This window comes from Felis catus, chromosome E1 (assembly GCF_018350175.1).
Source record: "Felis catus isolate Fca126 chromosome E1, F.catus_Fca126_mat1.0, whole genome shotgun sequence".
In the NCBI taxonomy this organism is placed as follows: Eukaryota; Metazoa; Chordata; class Mammalia; order Carnivora; family Felidae; genus Felis; species Felis catus.
Genome location: NC_058381.1, coordinates 55,509,724 through 55,524,187, shown reverse-complemented (window position 1 = coordinate 55,524,187; position 14,464 = coordinate 55,509,724). Strand labels below are relative to the sequence as shown.

Genomic DNA, 14,464 nt, shown 5'->3' with positions numbered 1-14,464 from the left:
ACAAAAAAGCTTCCAACTGGGTCTATATCCACAAGCCTTCAGAACCTAGAAGACTAATTAACTTCATCGCTGTCATCAGATAGAAAACTTACGATGCTCTCAAGGAATCAGCTAATGGCAGAGCTGCGAACGTTCAGGGTTGAATGGCTTCAAGTTACATAATTCATGGCACCATGAATTTACACTAGGCAATCAAAACCTTTTTTGGAATGTGGAAAATTAAGAATAAAGCTAGATTTTCAGAACGCCCAGCTATTAAATATCCACGATAGTAAAAGATGCCATGCAAGTTTAACACTAGATGGCGAAAAGACTGGCACCACCGGATCCTATTTTATACAATAAAATGGCAAACCAACTATAAATTCATTTTTGAACATTAGAAGTCTTTCAGGGGTGCTGGGTGGCTCAGTCGGTTAAGCGTCTGACTTCTACTCAGGTCATGATCTCGTGGTTCGCAGGTTCGAGCCCCGCATTGGCTCTCTGCCGTCAGGAGCCCGCTTCAGATCCTCTATCCCCCTCTCTCTCTCTGCCTCTCCCCTGCTTGTGCTCTCTCTCTCAAAAATAAACATTAAGAAAAGTAATAATAATAAAAAGAAGGCTTTCAGCCATCAGCCAGCGGGAAGAAAACTAAGGAAGCTCTTCTCACCTTTGCAAATGACTACAGATTAAGCGAATGAGAGAAATCATTTTTGAAAAAAAAAATAGGTGTCAGTTATTCAACCAGATAATTCCATTCAGAGCCAGAAAACTTGGATATGTAAACTCTAACACAGAAAGAGCAAGGAACTATTTTTTATTTTTTTGAGTTTTGAAAAGAAACATATTACCTTCTGCTTAATCACAGGAAAATTCTACACTGCAACAGAACGGATCTCAGGAAAGCATCTACCACCAGCATCTGATGGGATAAGAGCAAGTCCTGCTACAAGACAGATGGTCACAGCAGAGTCCAACCATGCCCTCTGTTCCTGCAGTGGTACTTTCTTAAAATAGAACCTAAATACAGGAAAGGGAGCGTCTGTTTTCCCTGCTAGACTTCAAGCTTCTGGAGGGCACAGACCCTCCCTAGGAAGCAGAGAATCTCAAGGGCCTAAAAGATGCCGCTGTGGCCACTTAACGACATGTGACGGGTGATGTGATGTGAAATAAGCTACCTGTACCCCCTCAAAACTAGGTGGCAAATTGTGTGTTTCTTCCTGTTACTGTATCTACCAAGTTCATATAAAAACCCAGACTTCATAATAAACAGAGAAGCTTATTTCCTCAGAAGCATGATTCACAAGCAGCTCCTAAAGTCTAGGCCATGAGACTGCTTTCACGTGGCTATCAGGAGCTGAATGCGACACGGTCACACTTTAAAAGGCTGGTCCTAATAAAGACTTAAAGAGTGGCCAACAGGTGGAAGTAAGAGCTCGCTGGGTCTTTATGTGGAGGGAGACAGATACTCTGCGAGAACAGGTTCTGGGCCTAAAGTGCTGCGGGTCCCTCCTGCTGTCCCATGATAAGCAGCCACAACCTCCCCACTCTTCTAAAGGGATATGGGGGCTGTTTTGCTTTGCTATTTCTTCTTCTGTTTCCTTGTTCTGAATAAGTCTGGTGGCATATGCGCTGTCTGCCTGGTGGATGGCCCATGTTCCACACAGACCTCCAGCTTTAAGGGGAGAGGCAGCTCTTGCCAAGCAGCACAGCATCCTTTTCAAATCCCACCCAGACGCAGGGACAAAGAGAGCCACTAAGACCTTTTCCCTTTAAGAGTTCAAAACCGTGGGGTGCCTGGCTGCTTCAGCAGATGGAGCATGCATGGAGCGTGTGACTCCTGATCTCAAGGTTGTGAGTTCAAGACCCACGCTGGGTGTACAGATTACTTAAAAATAAAATCTTAAACCAAAACAAAAAATAAAAACCAAACCAAAACAAAAAAAGAGTTCAAAACCCATTACCTGAGAAGTTCTGTTCTCATTGTCCCGTATCCGTTCCTTAACCAGCCGCACAAGAGATGCAATGTTGTAAAACTCCGCTTCTTCCAGAACACCTAGGACAAGGACCAAACCGTATGTAGTTAAAGATGTGTTACACTCCCTGGAAAATAGTGAGAAGAGGCTAAAGTTTACATGCTTGCTAAGAACTGCATTTTTTTTTGAGAGAGAGAGAGAGAGAGAAAGAGAGAGCAAGACCATGAGACAGAGCATGTGCAAGGGAGGGACAGGAGGAGAGGGAGAGCATTTTTTTTTTTTTTAATGTCTATTTATTTTTGAAAGAGAGACAGAATGCGAGTGGGTTAGGGGCAGAGAGAGAAGGAGACACAGAAACCGAAGCAGGCTCCAGGCTCTGAGCTGTCAGCACAGAGCCCGATGCGGGGCTTGAACTGACGAGCTGTGAGATCATGACCTGAGCCGAAGTCGGACGCTCAACCAACTGAGCCACCTAGGTGCCCCGAGCATTTTTTTAAAGTTTATTTATTTTGAGAGAGCAAGCACGTGCAAGGGGCAGAGAGAGAAGGAGGAGAGAAAATTCCAGGCAGGCTCTGCACTACCAGAGTGGAGGCAGATACAGGGGGCCAGAACTCACACACAAGAGATCATGACCTAAGCCAAAATCAAAGTCAGGGGTGTCCGGGGTGGCTCAGTGGATAGAGTGTCTGACTTCAGCTCAGGTCATGATCTCACGGTTCATGAGTTTGAGCCCCGCATCGGGTTCCTGTGCTCATAGGTCAGAGCCTGGAGCCTGCTTCAGATTCTGTGTCTCCTTCTCCCTCTGCCCCTTACCCATGCATGAGCTCTCTCTCTCAAAAATAAATAAACGTTAAAAAAAAAAGATGTCTAACCGACTGAGCCACCCTGGCGCCCCTTGAAACTTGTTTTTAGAATTTTTTTAAGTTTATTTATTTGAGAGAGAAAGGGCAAGTGAGCAGGGGAGGGGCAGAGAAAGGAGAGAAAGAATCCCAGCAGGCTCTGCACTGTCAGTGAAGAGCCTTATGCGGGGCTTGAACCGTGAGATCATGACTGGATCCAAGGTCAAGACTAGGACACTCAACTGACTGAGCCACCCAGGCGCCCCCTTTTTTTTAATTTGAGAGAGAGAGAGAGAGTGCAAATGGGGGAGAGGGGCAGAGGGAGAGTGAGAGAGAATCTGAAGCAGGCTCCACACTCAGCTCAGAGCCCGACACAGGGCTTAATCTCACAGTCTTGAGATCATGACCTGAACCAAAATCAAGAAAATCAAGAGTCTCATGCTCACCTGACTGAGCCACCCAGGTGCCCCTGAACCGCACTTTTCAAATTGAAGTCTAGTCTCTCTCCTTCAGCCTGGGAAACATTTCTTTGCTATTTAGGGTGTACCCCCCTCCCTTCTCCCTAAATTGAGTCAGTCAAATTCTGGGTCTGCTCTGTTTACTCTGTTTCACCGCTGCGGCTTCCCACTTGGCACCTTCTCTGACTCTCTCTGGACCTGCCCATTAGCTGCAGGGCACCTTTCCCATATGTCACTTAGTTTCTGGAACTTGTCACATTGGAGAATTCCTGAGCTTGCAAAGCTTACCTAGTCGGTCCTAAAAATTACCGGGGGTGGGTGTGTGTATATAAATTTATGTGGACCAAAGTTTAATAGGGTGCTTATTATTTGAACAAGATAAAAAGCAATCACTGAGAGAATGCTTGGCCAAATAAAATCAAAGGCCTTGGACAGGACAACAAAGGGGATGTGTGATTCAGTATCAGAAAAAAAAAAAAACAAAAAACAAACTTGCTATAAAGGACATTGCTGGAACTGATAAAATTGGAATATAAGCTGTAGATAGAAGTATTTATCAATATTAAATTCCCTGATCTTGATAACCATACTGTGCTTACATAAGGGAATAACCTTGTTCTTGGGAAATACACTGAAGTATTAAGGGACTCATCTGTAATCTAGTCTCAAATAGTTCAGAAATAAAAACTATGGTGGGGGGAGGGAGAAGCGTGGGGGGGGGAGGACAGAGAGAGAACAAAGGGTAACACAGATCTCAAAAAATGGTGGTGAAGCTGCGAGTTCTGTTATTCTCGCCTTTTTCTCTGAATTTGAAAATATTTCAAAAAAAATTTTTTTTAATTTTTTTTTTTTTAACGTTTTATTTATTTTTGAGACAGGGAGAGACAGAGCATGAACAGGGGAGGGTCAGAGAGAGGGAGACACAGAATCTGAAACAGGCTCCAGGCTCTGAGCTGTCAGCACAGAGCCTGACGCGGGGCTCGAACTCACGGACCGTGAGATCACGACCTGAGCCGAAGTCAGCCGCTTAACCAACTGAGCCACCCAGGCGCCCCTCAAAAAAAATTTTTTTAAAGGCCCTCAGAAAAGATGCTTAATATTCCTCTTTTCCAGAAACAGGACTATCCATGAGGTGGTAACTGCTGAAGCTAGATGGTGGGTGCATGAAGTTTATTGTATGGTTCCCATGATTTTTGAATGCATCTGAAATGTTGAAAAAAGAGACAGCACATGCACAAGTCCTCTTCTTACTGGTTGAAACAGATGTGCTTCGCAGCCATTTCATTAACTCGCACAGCCATTACAGCTTTCTCACTCAGAGCTAAAGCCTCCAGGTCAGGGTGCCCTGGATTTAGGGAGAGGCCCCAATCTTCAACGGAATGCCTTTGGCGAGGCCACGCCAAGTCTTTTAGAAAGATATCTAGACCCACTTAGAGTCCAAATGTCGTACCAACCAAAAAGATGATACAGCTGACAATGGACTGGAGAATGAATTAGGTCAGCTGCAAAAATTTACAAGGAAGCATGAGACCAGTCTTACAAGAAATGAGGCCAAGCCTTTATTACTTTTTACAGCTGCAAGTTCAAACTAAAAGTGAAAATATACATAATTAATGTCAGAGATGTGATGCTTCAGGGTATGGACATTTCACTGCCAGCAAGCACATAAGTGAAAGTAAAAAGGGATCCTGACGATTCTGCAGGTTTGAAAAATGCTCCTGAAGTGATTTGCAAAGCTGAGTTACCTATTTTTCTTCTCATTAAGGAAGGCTGGACAGAGCCCAGTGGGGATCCCTTAAAGAAGGCTTCCTCAGATAAGACTACGTAACTAGAGACTCCCTGTTCACTTTCATAAATGTTTACTACACCTGCGTGTGACCTTGATGAAAATCTCAAACAAAATTCCAATCTGTGAAACAGCTTTCAAGATATGGGCTGAGTTCTGAAAATGCCCAGTTAAAACACTGTTCTTACCTTCTTCAGCCAACTCCTTTGTAATGATGAGTTTCCCGTGGCGGAGGTAGTTGAGGATAGGACCGAAGTAGGTGGGGTCCCTGTCAATCAGATAGGCTCCTGTCTCGTCCTGCCAACCAAACACAAAGATAACACTTTGGAGCTGTCGGACTAAGTTGGGGCAGGGTTTCAGCCTCTCTGTCACCATTCATTAGCAAGGGGGCAAGTCTTGCTAGACATTTTTTATCACAAACTACTGGCAAGAAGGCTAGCTTTATGTATCTTGTACTCTGAGATCATTTCAGGCACGGAGTTACAGATAGATGTACAGTCATCATGCAGGCATTTACTTGAACTTCCAAAGTCTTGTTTTTTTTTAATGTTTGTTTATTTTGAGACAAAGAGGTAGACAGTGAGAGGAGGAGGGGCAGAGAGAGAGAGGAAGACAGAGAATCCCAAGCAGGCTCCACAGCTGTCAGTGTAGAGCCTGATGTGGGGTTTGAACCCACAAACTGTAAGATCATGACCTGAGCTGAAACCAAGAATCAGGCGCTTCAGTGACTGAGCCACCCAGGTGCCCCTGAACTTCCAAAATCTTTACTTGGACACAATTACCACCATTCTTCTCTAAGACATCTATTATCAAGAAAGGGGAAGAAAATGCCATATTTTAATTATGTAAATCTTTGCTTGAGATGGACATTCTGACCTCTCTCTACTGCCCCCAAATCACATTCCTAATTCTAAGAAAACCTCTGTATAGTTGGCAATGCTCCTGAGCTCAAGGCCAACATCAGTGGGAGTCTGCATTGCCAGCTGTAACTCACACACCCCAGTTCTGTGCCCAGAGGAAGCTTGGCACCGCCTGGACTTGGCTCTGAGCAGCTTTAATCCTACTCATCTTTACAGTAAAAGGAACAAGAAGAAACTGGCTTCTACTGCAACAAGAAAGATTTAGGGTAGATAAAAATAATTCCTTTATAAGCAAAGGTTTTGAAATTTCTTTAAAGTTTGGGTGGGACAGGTTTCCATAAGTCTGAGATTTATTAGAGAGGCAGTTGGTGAGTTAAAAAAAAAAAAAAATCAGCGAATCTTTACCCAACCCCAACTCTATTTCAATGTAACTGGCTGAGTGCTACATAGGATACACAGGGGTATAAGCCAGGGTCAATGCCTTTAAGCTGGCAACTGAAAGATGAATGTGTAAAGTTAATCAATAAACACGTCAAACTGGAAACGGGTTGGAAGTGCCTCGTCACCTCTCAACTTTGTTCGTAGCCATGCATCTTGCCCAACAGCAGGCCTCAGTTTTCACTTTCCGATGGTCTTAACCAGTCAGCTTAGGTTTGCACTGGCAACTGGTAATCTCTTTCCAAGGAATGTATCTGAGCTCTAATAGTCCTAAAACAGTGACTGTCACCAGATAAGAGCTCAGGGCCCAGGACCACAGGAAAGAAGTGTGGTATCACCAGAAACACTTCCTGCAGCTGTCAGACCGAGGCTTTCACCCAACTTGGCAGAGGGGTCCGAGAGGAAGTCTGAGAAAGCTAGAAAGATGCCTTAGCTCACCCTGACCCAGTTCTGGACGCATCTGGCACAGGCAGTGAGGGGCTGACGAGGAGCCAGGGGAAAACTCATGCAGATCTGAGGGGCGGGTAGGAGATGTGTACGGAGAAGGGGTGTGGAGCGGGTTCTCGTGGGTGCGGGTGGGCACAGCATGGGGACCGAGTTGCTTAGAGTGAAGGGCGGGGTCAGAGAGACAGCCAGGGTGCGACTGAGGATGGGGGAGAATAGCCCCCAGGGCCAGCCTGGCGGGAGAGGGATGGGAAGGGGGTCCCGGCCCGAGAAGCCCGCCTGGGAGGAGCGTGTCGCAGGAATCTGGGGACGAGCTAGGAGGAACGAGGGGGTCCGAAGAGCGGGGGCGCGCCCGAGGGCGGGGCGCACCTTGTCCGAGTCCAGCTCCGGGTCCTCCTGGCAGCAGAGGCGACAGAGGAAAGACTTGGGCTCCCGGCCTAGGGTCTGTCTGGTGGTCACGAAGTAGGTGCCGCCCACGTTCAGCCGGACCCAGCGGGCCGCACCGCCTCCCCCTGCCCGCTCTGGCGGTCCGGGACCCGGCTCCAGTGGCGGCGCGGCGGCGGCGGGCGGGCGGCCGTGCCCGCGGGGCGTGGGGCCGGCGGGGCGAGGGCTGGGGGGCCCGCGGCCCGGGCCACCCCCGTCGCCCAGCCCGCTCCCGCCACCCCCTCCCAGCCCCGCCATCGCCGGGTCCAGCTGCAGCTCCGCCATCTTGGGCCGCCGCCGCCACCGCTGCCCGCGCGCCGCCGGGCCGGCCCATCTCTCGGCAGGGAGAGCCGGGCCGGCCCATCGGCGGGGGTGGGGCCGGGGGAGAGGGACGGGAGCGCCCCCAACCAGCTCCCGGGGACCCGTGCAGGGGGAGGTGCCGCGCCCGCCCTCGTGGGCGGGACTTCCGGAACCAGCCTCCATTTCTACGGGCTGACCTGCGAAGCAAGGCCCTCCCCTTTGGCGTTGGGATTGGCTCTGGGAAACTTTCCGGTGACCCATTTCCGTTCCTTGCTGCTGTGGACTGTGGGCCGCCGCGGTAGGTGAAGGTGAGTGGGGCTTGGGGCGTTGGGCCCGACTCTGGCGGGCTGCCGTGCCTTGCCTCCTTCAGACCTTGCGCCGACCCTTGTCGCACCCCTGCCGAGGATGCCTGCCCTGCCGTTGTTCCGCTGCCAAAGTGTCCGGGTGTAACTGCAGCCGCCGCTCTGCGCCGCGCTCCCTTCCGCTCCCCTCCCCCTCGCGCGAGGTCGCTGGGGTCGACCTGCCACCTCTGACCGAGGTGCTTCCCCACAACTGATCGGGTTCGGTCCGCCCCCACCAAGGCCGACTTCGGCAGTTCGGTCTGGGGGCTGGGGAAATGTTACCCCGAGATCGTGTTAACTTGCTGAGGGACACTCAGTCTCTTCCTCTTGAGGGTCCTGGCATTCGAGCGTGTGGAGCGTTCAGAGCAAGACAGAAATCCCATCATTTATGAAGCCTACCTGCACTGGTGCTTGGAAAAGTCTCTGTCAAGGCGCTTATTTCTCTGGCGTCTTTTAAGAGTCACCTGCCCATCACCTCCACTTATCCTGAGAGGGAAAGAGAAACCAAGAGGCAGGTGTTGGAACAGTTTCTTTTTAAGATCCCGAGGAGGATTTCTTCCACCTTCCTTGTGATCCACCCGGTAGTTTGTAAAGACTTTTTTTTTTTTAATTTTTTTTCAACGTTTTTTATTTTTTTTATTTTTGGGACAGAGAGAGACAGAGCATGTATGGGGGAGGGGCAGAGAGAGAGGGAGACACAGAATCGGAAACAGGCTCCAGGCTCCGAGCCGTCAGCCCAGAGCCTGACGCGGGGCTCGAACTCCCGGACCGCGAGATCGTGACCTGGCTGAAGTCGGACGCTTAACCGTCTGTGCCACCCAGGCGCCCCTGTAAAGACTTTTGACGTTGTCTTTCTCCTAATGTCTGGTACTGATCTTAAATTTAGTTTGACTATTTTCCCATTTTCTTAGTTAAGGAAAAAAAATGGCTGTAACTTTGTACCTTCTCTCACGTTCACACATATGGAATACCTGTGTTAAGGTTATTGCTAGAATCCACAGGGCATGTGCTAGTGCTGCAGAGGATAATCAGACCTGAATTAGAAAGTGCAGGTATTACCAATCCGGTAGGGAGGGGGTAGAGAGCCCCTTAAGCTTGTAGGAGACTGTAGGGCAAATTGGTGTGCACAATTTCACTTGGTACTTTTTTTTTTAACTTAAAAAAATTTTTTTTTTCCATTTATTTTTGAGAGACACAGAGAGAGCACAAGTGGGGGAGGGGCAGAGAGAGAATGAGACACAGAATCCAAAGCAGGCTCCAGGCTCTGAGCTGTCAGCAGAGAACCCAACACGGGGCTCAAACGCCACAAACGGTGAGATCATGACCTGACCGAAAGTTGGAACCTCAACCGACTGAGCCACCCAGGCGCCTCTTAATTTTTTTAAATGTTTATTTATGTTTAAGAGAAGACAGAGTGCAAGTTGGGGAGGGGCAGAGAGAGAACGAGAGAGACACAGAATCAGAAGCAGGCTCCAGGTTCTGAGCTGTCAGCACAGAGCCAGAAGCAGGGCTCAAACCCATGAGCTGTGAGATCGTGATCTGAGCTGAAGTAGGACGCTTAACCGACTGAGCCACCCAGGCGCCCCTCACTTGGTACTTTTAACAGCTTTCTGAGATAAGCAGGGCCGGTATTATCCCCATTTTTTTCCGGCATAGGGTCTGCTGTATTTAAGCTTTGTTGAAACTTGGGTATGTATCAGGTTCTGTGCACTGGAGAATCAGTGAATGAAACACATTCATTCTGAGTGGAAATGTATTTAAATGATTAACTTTTATGTAATGCATGAGTGTTACTTTAGCAATATTTCCGAAGATAAGAGCAAACACTAAAGAACTGGGCTTTTAAGGAGGAGTAGGAATTGGGGAATAGAGGGGGACAGTTTCAGGGGAAATAATGTGGTTATATGGCAGGTTGCATGCCTTGAATTTGCAAAGCTAAACTTGTTCCTTGTTTAGTAATCCTGATTCCTTCAGTTGATAAACATATTCACCAAGTGCTCAGAGGATGCTTCTCTATTTCTTACAGATTTGCATGTTTCTAAGGTGCCCTTTAGAGGATTTGCTCTAAGAGTCCTGTTTTTTTTTTTTTTTTTTTTTTTTTAATGTTTATTTATTTTTGAGACAGAGAGAGACAGAGCATGAATGGGGGAAGGGCAGAGAGAGAGGGAGACACAGAATCGGAAGCAGGCTCCAGGCTCTGAGCCGTCAGCCCAGAGCCCGACGCGGGGCTTGAACTCACGGACCGCGAGATCATGACCTGAACCGAAGTCGGACGCTTAACCGACTGAGCCACCCAGGCGCCCCTGTAAGAGTCCTGTTTTGATCTGACCTGTTTTATTTTCCAGGATCTCAAGATGGCTGGGCGAAAACTTGCTCTAAAAGCCATTGACTGGGTAGCTTTTGGGGAGATCATACCCCGAAACCAGAAGGCCATTGCTAACTCCCTGAAATCCTGGAATGAGACTCTCACCTCCAGGTCAGTACCATTCTGAGAGGGACCCTCTTAACTTGCTCCAAATGTGGAAGCAAAACAGTGCTTTGGAATTAAATATGAATTTCTGATGCTCTTCTGGTATAAAGAAATTCATGCATTTTGCAAATGAAAGTAGTTTTTGGCATTCCTGGAATCTCTCTCCTAGAAAAAAGTGTGATAATAGCTCTAGGCCATAGGAATAAGGAACAGGGAAAGTACTGTGTGGATTTTCTGTTGCTCATAGAAGAATCTTAACTTTTTTTCTTCCATGTGAGCAGGTTGGCAACTCTCCCCGAGAATCCACCTGCTATCGACTGGGCTTACTACAGGGCCAATGTGGCGAAGGCTGGCTTGGTAGATGACTTTGAGAAGAAGGTGAGACTTCAGGCAGCTAAAGCACTGGTGTTGTAATGTGGCTTGTGGGTATGGAGCAGAACAGTAGGTAATTACCTGTGCAGGATGACAGTGTGGAAAGAAGGGTGCTGTTAACAGGTCCCATATTAAGGAAATATAATTTTAATGTTGGGGTAAAAAATAAAACAGGTCCAAAAGGAACCTCAGGAAAAATGGGTGTGGCCAAAGGTCTTGAGGTGGTAGTTTTATATGGTAAACGTGGAGAATTCAGGGTCTATTTATTTGGCAGATTTCTTATCCAAAGAAACAGCCCATACAGCCTTAATCAGGGAGCCAGAGGGATGTGAAGTTAAATGTTTCCATCCTAACTCTTCCGGAATTATTTTTTAGCCCCTCACCTGTCTCCCTAACACCTTTTCTACCCTTTTTTTTTTTCCTTTTCCTGCTCCTTTTTACTGTGTCTTGTGGCTTAATTTCTCACCCACGTATCTCCATTTCTGATGTTTACATGTTAAACCTCAGTATCTGGAATTTAGTTGTTTACCCATTTGACAGATGCTTTCCAAAGGCCTACCCTGTGCCAGGTGCAGTGCTCCGTGCTGGGGCTATAGGACTCGGCAGTCTTCTAAGGAGACCATCTCCATCTCCATTATGCAAACATTCTTCTGCCAGTCAGTTCAGAAAGAGAAATCAGAGTTTCTTCAGACTACAAGGTTCTAGGAGGCCTTTTTTTTTTTTTTTTTAATTTTTTTTTTCAACGTTTATTTATTTTTGGGACAGAGAGAGACAGAGCATGAACGGGGGAGGGGCAGAGAGAGAGGGAGACACAGAATCGGAAACAGGCTCCGGGCTCTGAGCCATCAGCCCAGAGCCTGACGCGGGGCTCGAACTCCCGGACCGCGAGATCGTGACCTGGCTGAAGTCGGACGCTTAACCGACTGCGCCACCCAGGCACTCCTAGGAGGCCATTTTTGAGGTCATCAAATCCAACCATCCTTTTCAGATGATGAAACTGAAGCTCATTGTAATAAAGAATTGTCCAGTTAGCGACAGGACTGAGAACCTTGAGCTCCTGTTTTCAGGCTAATCTTTCTACTACAACACTCTAGATGCATACTGGTTTCCTCTTGGAATGGAGAATGTCTTTATCTATAAGGATCGGTGGTTTTGAGCCCTTTCTTGGACTCCCGGGTATATTAATAACAACTGTCCCTGTGTTTGTAGTTTAATGCCCTGAAGGTTCCTGTGCCAGAAGATAAATATACTGTCCAGGTGGATGCTGAAGAAAGAGAAGATGTAAGTAGTTGAGACTCTGATTTTAAGAGTCTCCTAATTCCTGATAGCTCCGTATTTCTTAGAAGTTAGGTGAAGTAGAGTGAGCTCTAGGAAATGCAAGTAATCTATGGCAATAGTGCTTCAGTAGTTGCCTGGGAATGGGAGGGAGGGGGCTGATAAATTTGTTCCCTGTCTCGATTGTGTTGCTGGTTTCGTAGGTGGATACATAGGTCACAAGTTACCAAGTGGCATTCTTTAAGTATGTGCATTTTATTGTATGTCAGTCATATCTCAACTAAGCTGTTAAAAACAATTACGGAGTTAGAATCAGGTAGAGAAATTATCCAAGGTAGTAGTCAAATACCTATTTGCTTGAAAGTATGAAAGCCAAATGTGGGAACACCGGTGGCTCCACCAAAGAGAAGTCTGGCTAGTGATCAGACGGCTTGTCCTGACTGTCCAGTAAGCAGCCCCTGTGAAATACTGGCATTTTGTAGGTTGTCTAGGTGAGCAAATTGTTGACAACCCTGGTCCTGCTATTATAAGCTGGCTCTCCTGTATGGGCTTCTTTGTGCATTTAGGAAAAGCTGTAGTTTGCTTCCCAAAGCATGCTCCCCTCAGGAGTCGGCACGTGCAGGAGTCTGCACAGAATGGGAAGGCAAGAGGGGTGGGCTCTGGGACTTTTCTGTCTTGGGAGCCTCAGAGTCAGGACAGTACAACTTGGTTTCAAAACAATGTCTCCCTTCTCTTTAAGGTGAAAAGTTGTGCTGAGTTTTTGTCTCTCTCAAAGGCCAGGATTGTGGAATATGAAAAAGAGGTAAGTGACCCTTGGCCGTTGTCTGTAATAGGTCCTCTCTCTCTCACGGCTACACTCCTTTCACCCAGTGGCAGTAACCTACCTTGGATTCGTTTTTGTATCTCTGTGGCCCTCTTTACCTTCACCCAATTCCCCTCTTTCCAGCTGGAGAAGATGAAGAATATAATTCCATTTGATCAGATGACCATTGAGGACCTGAATGAAGTCTTCCCAGAAACCAAATTAGACAAAAAGAAGTATCCCTACTGGCCTCACAAGCCAATCGAAAATTTATAAACTTGAGTTGGGGAGAAAGCTCTGGCCCTTGTATTATAAATTCTGGACATTAAAAATAATGATACGGTGCTGTGTGTCTGTTCCTTTGCAGCAGAGATAATTATAACTCTGAGGTGCCCTCACTGGAAGTGGTCTTTTTATTAAAATGGAAAGGTGAGCCTACAGGTTGGTGCTGGTCCAGTTATCTCATGGTTAGGATATGTAGGAGCCAGTTAGCCCCCAGAGCTGCTGAAATCTTAACAAATAACAATAGGAAAAAAAAGAAAAACAAAAAACTCCACAAAAAACAAATAACAGTAGGGCTGATGACAGTGTATTTCACTGGAATGTAATAACGAAGAAACATCTACTGATCCCTTGAACTTCCTCTTTGATTTCAAACCACTGGTTCCTAAGCAGTGCTCCCTTCTACTTGTCCGTAAGTCAGTCACAAGGACAGATGGTCCACATTGCAGATATAACAGGGTGAGTAGCAAGCAGGGATCTCCTCTGTTTCAGCTCTTCACCATAAATGTGGGATAAAAGGAAATTTTGTTGCAAAGTTAAAATGTAGTACAGCTTTGTGCTTGAACATAGAAAATTATTTTAATTCTGTCATTTCATTAAAAAAATTCCTACTATTGATCCTAGTTAGCAGGACTTCTGAGCAGTGCCAAGAAATACATGTGGTTTAAATTTAAATTTATTTTATTTTTTTATTTTTGAAGGAGAGGGAGACAGAGTGTGAGCAGGGGAGGAACAGAAAGAGAGGGAGACACAGAATCTGAAGCAGGCTCCAGGCTCTGAGCTGTCAGCACAGCCCAATGCGGGGCTCAAACTCATGAACCATGAGACCATGACCTGAGCTGAAGTCGGACGCTTAACTGACTGAGCCACTCAGGTGTCCCAGGTGGTTTAAGGTGAGGTGCAGGGGCACCTGGGTGGCTCATGATCTCATGGTCTGTGAGTTCGAGCCCCGCATCAGGCTCTGTGCTGACAGCTCAGAGCCTGGAGCCTGCTTTGGATTCTGTGTCTCCCTCTTTCTCTGCCCCTCCCCCGTTCATGCTCTGTCTCTCTGTCTCAAAAATAAATAAACATTAAATTTTTTTTTTTTTTTAAAGTAAGGCGAGGTGCAGGTGTCTGGCTAGCTTAGCCATCAGAGCATGTGACTCTTGATCTCAGGGTCCTGACTTTGAGCCCCACGTTGGGTGTAGAGATTACTTTAAAAAAGAAAGAAAGAAAAGAAAGAAAGAAAGAGAGAGAGAGAGAGAGAGAAAGAAAGAGAGAGAGAGAAAGAAAGAAAGAAAGAAAGAAAGAAAAAGAAAGAAAGAAAGAAAGAAAGAAAGAAAGAAAGAAAGAAAGAAAGAAAGAAAAAGAAAGAAAAAAAGAAAGAAAGAGGCACCTGGCTGCCTTGGCTGGTTAGGCATCCCACTTCAGTTCAAGTCA

The 14,464-nt window shown here is 46.8% G+C and overlaps 1 protein-coding gene across 2 annotated transcripts; it reads left to right on the top strand.

Annotated features, from left to right (window-relative positions):
* Window positions 1–7,656: 7,656 nt before the first annotated feature.
* On the top strand, window positions 7,657–13,107 carry ATP5PD (ATP synthase peripheral stalk subunit d). 2 transcript variants are annotated; one of them, XM_003997138.6, is made up of 6 exons: window positions 7,657–7,811; window positions 10,190–10,320; window positions 10,596–10,692; window positions 11,896–11,967; window positions 12,701–12,763; window positions 12,908–13,107. In XM_003997138.6, the coding sequence occupies exons 2-6, from the start codon at window positions 10,199–10,201 to the stop codon at window positions 13,037–13,039; spliced, it is 486 nt and encodes a 161-aa protein (XP_003997187.1). In that variant the 5' UTR covers window positions 7,657–7,811; window positions 10,190–10,198; the 3' UTR covers window positions 13,040–13,107. The 2 variants fall into 2 exon arrangements, with proteins under 2 accessions (XP_003997187.1, XP_044900188.1); XM_045044253.1 differs by lacking the exon at window positions 7,657–7,811 and adding an exon at window positions 8,149–8,355.
* The last annotated feature ends 1,357 nt before the right edge of the window (window positions 13,108–14,464 follow it).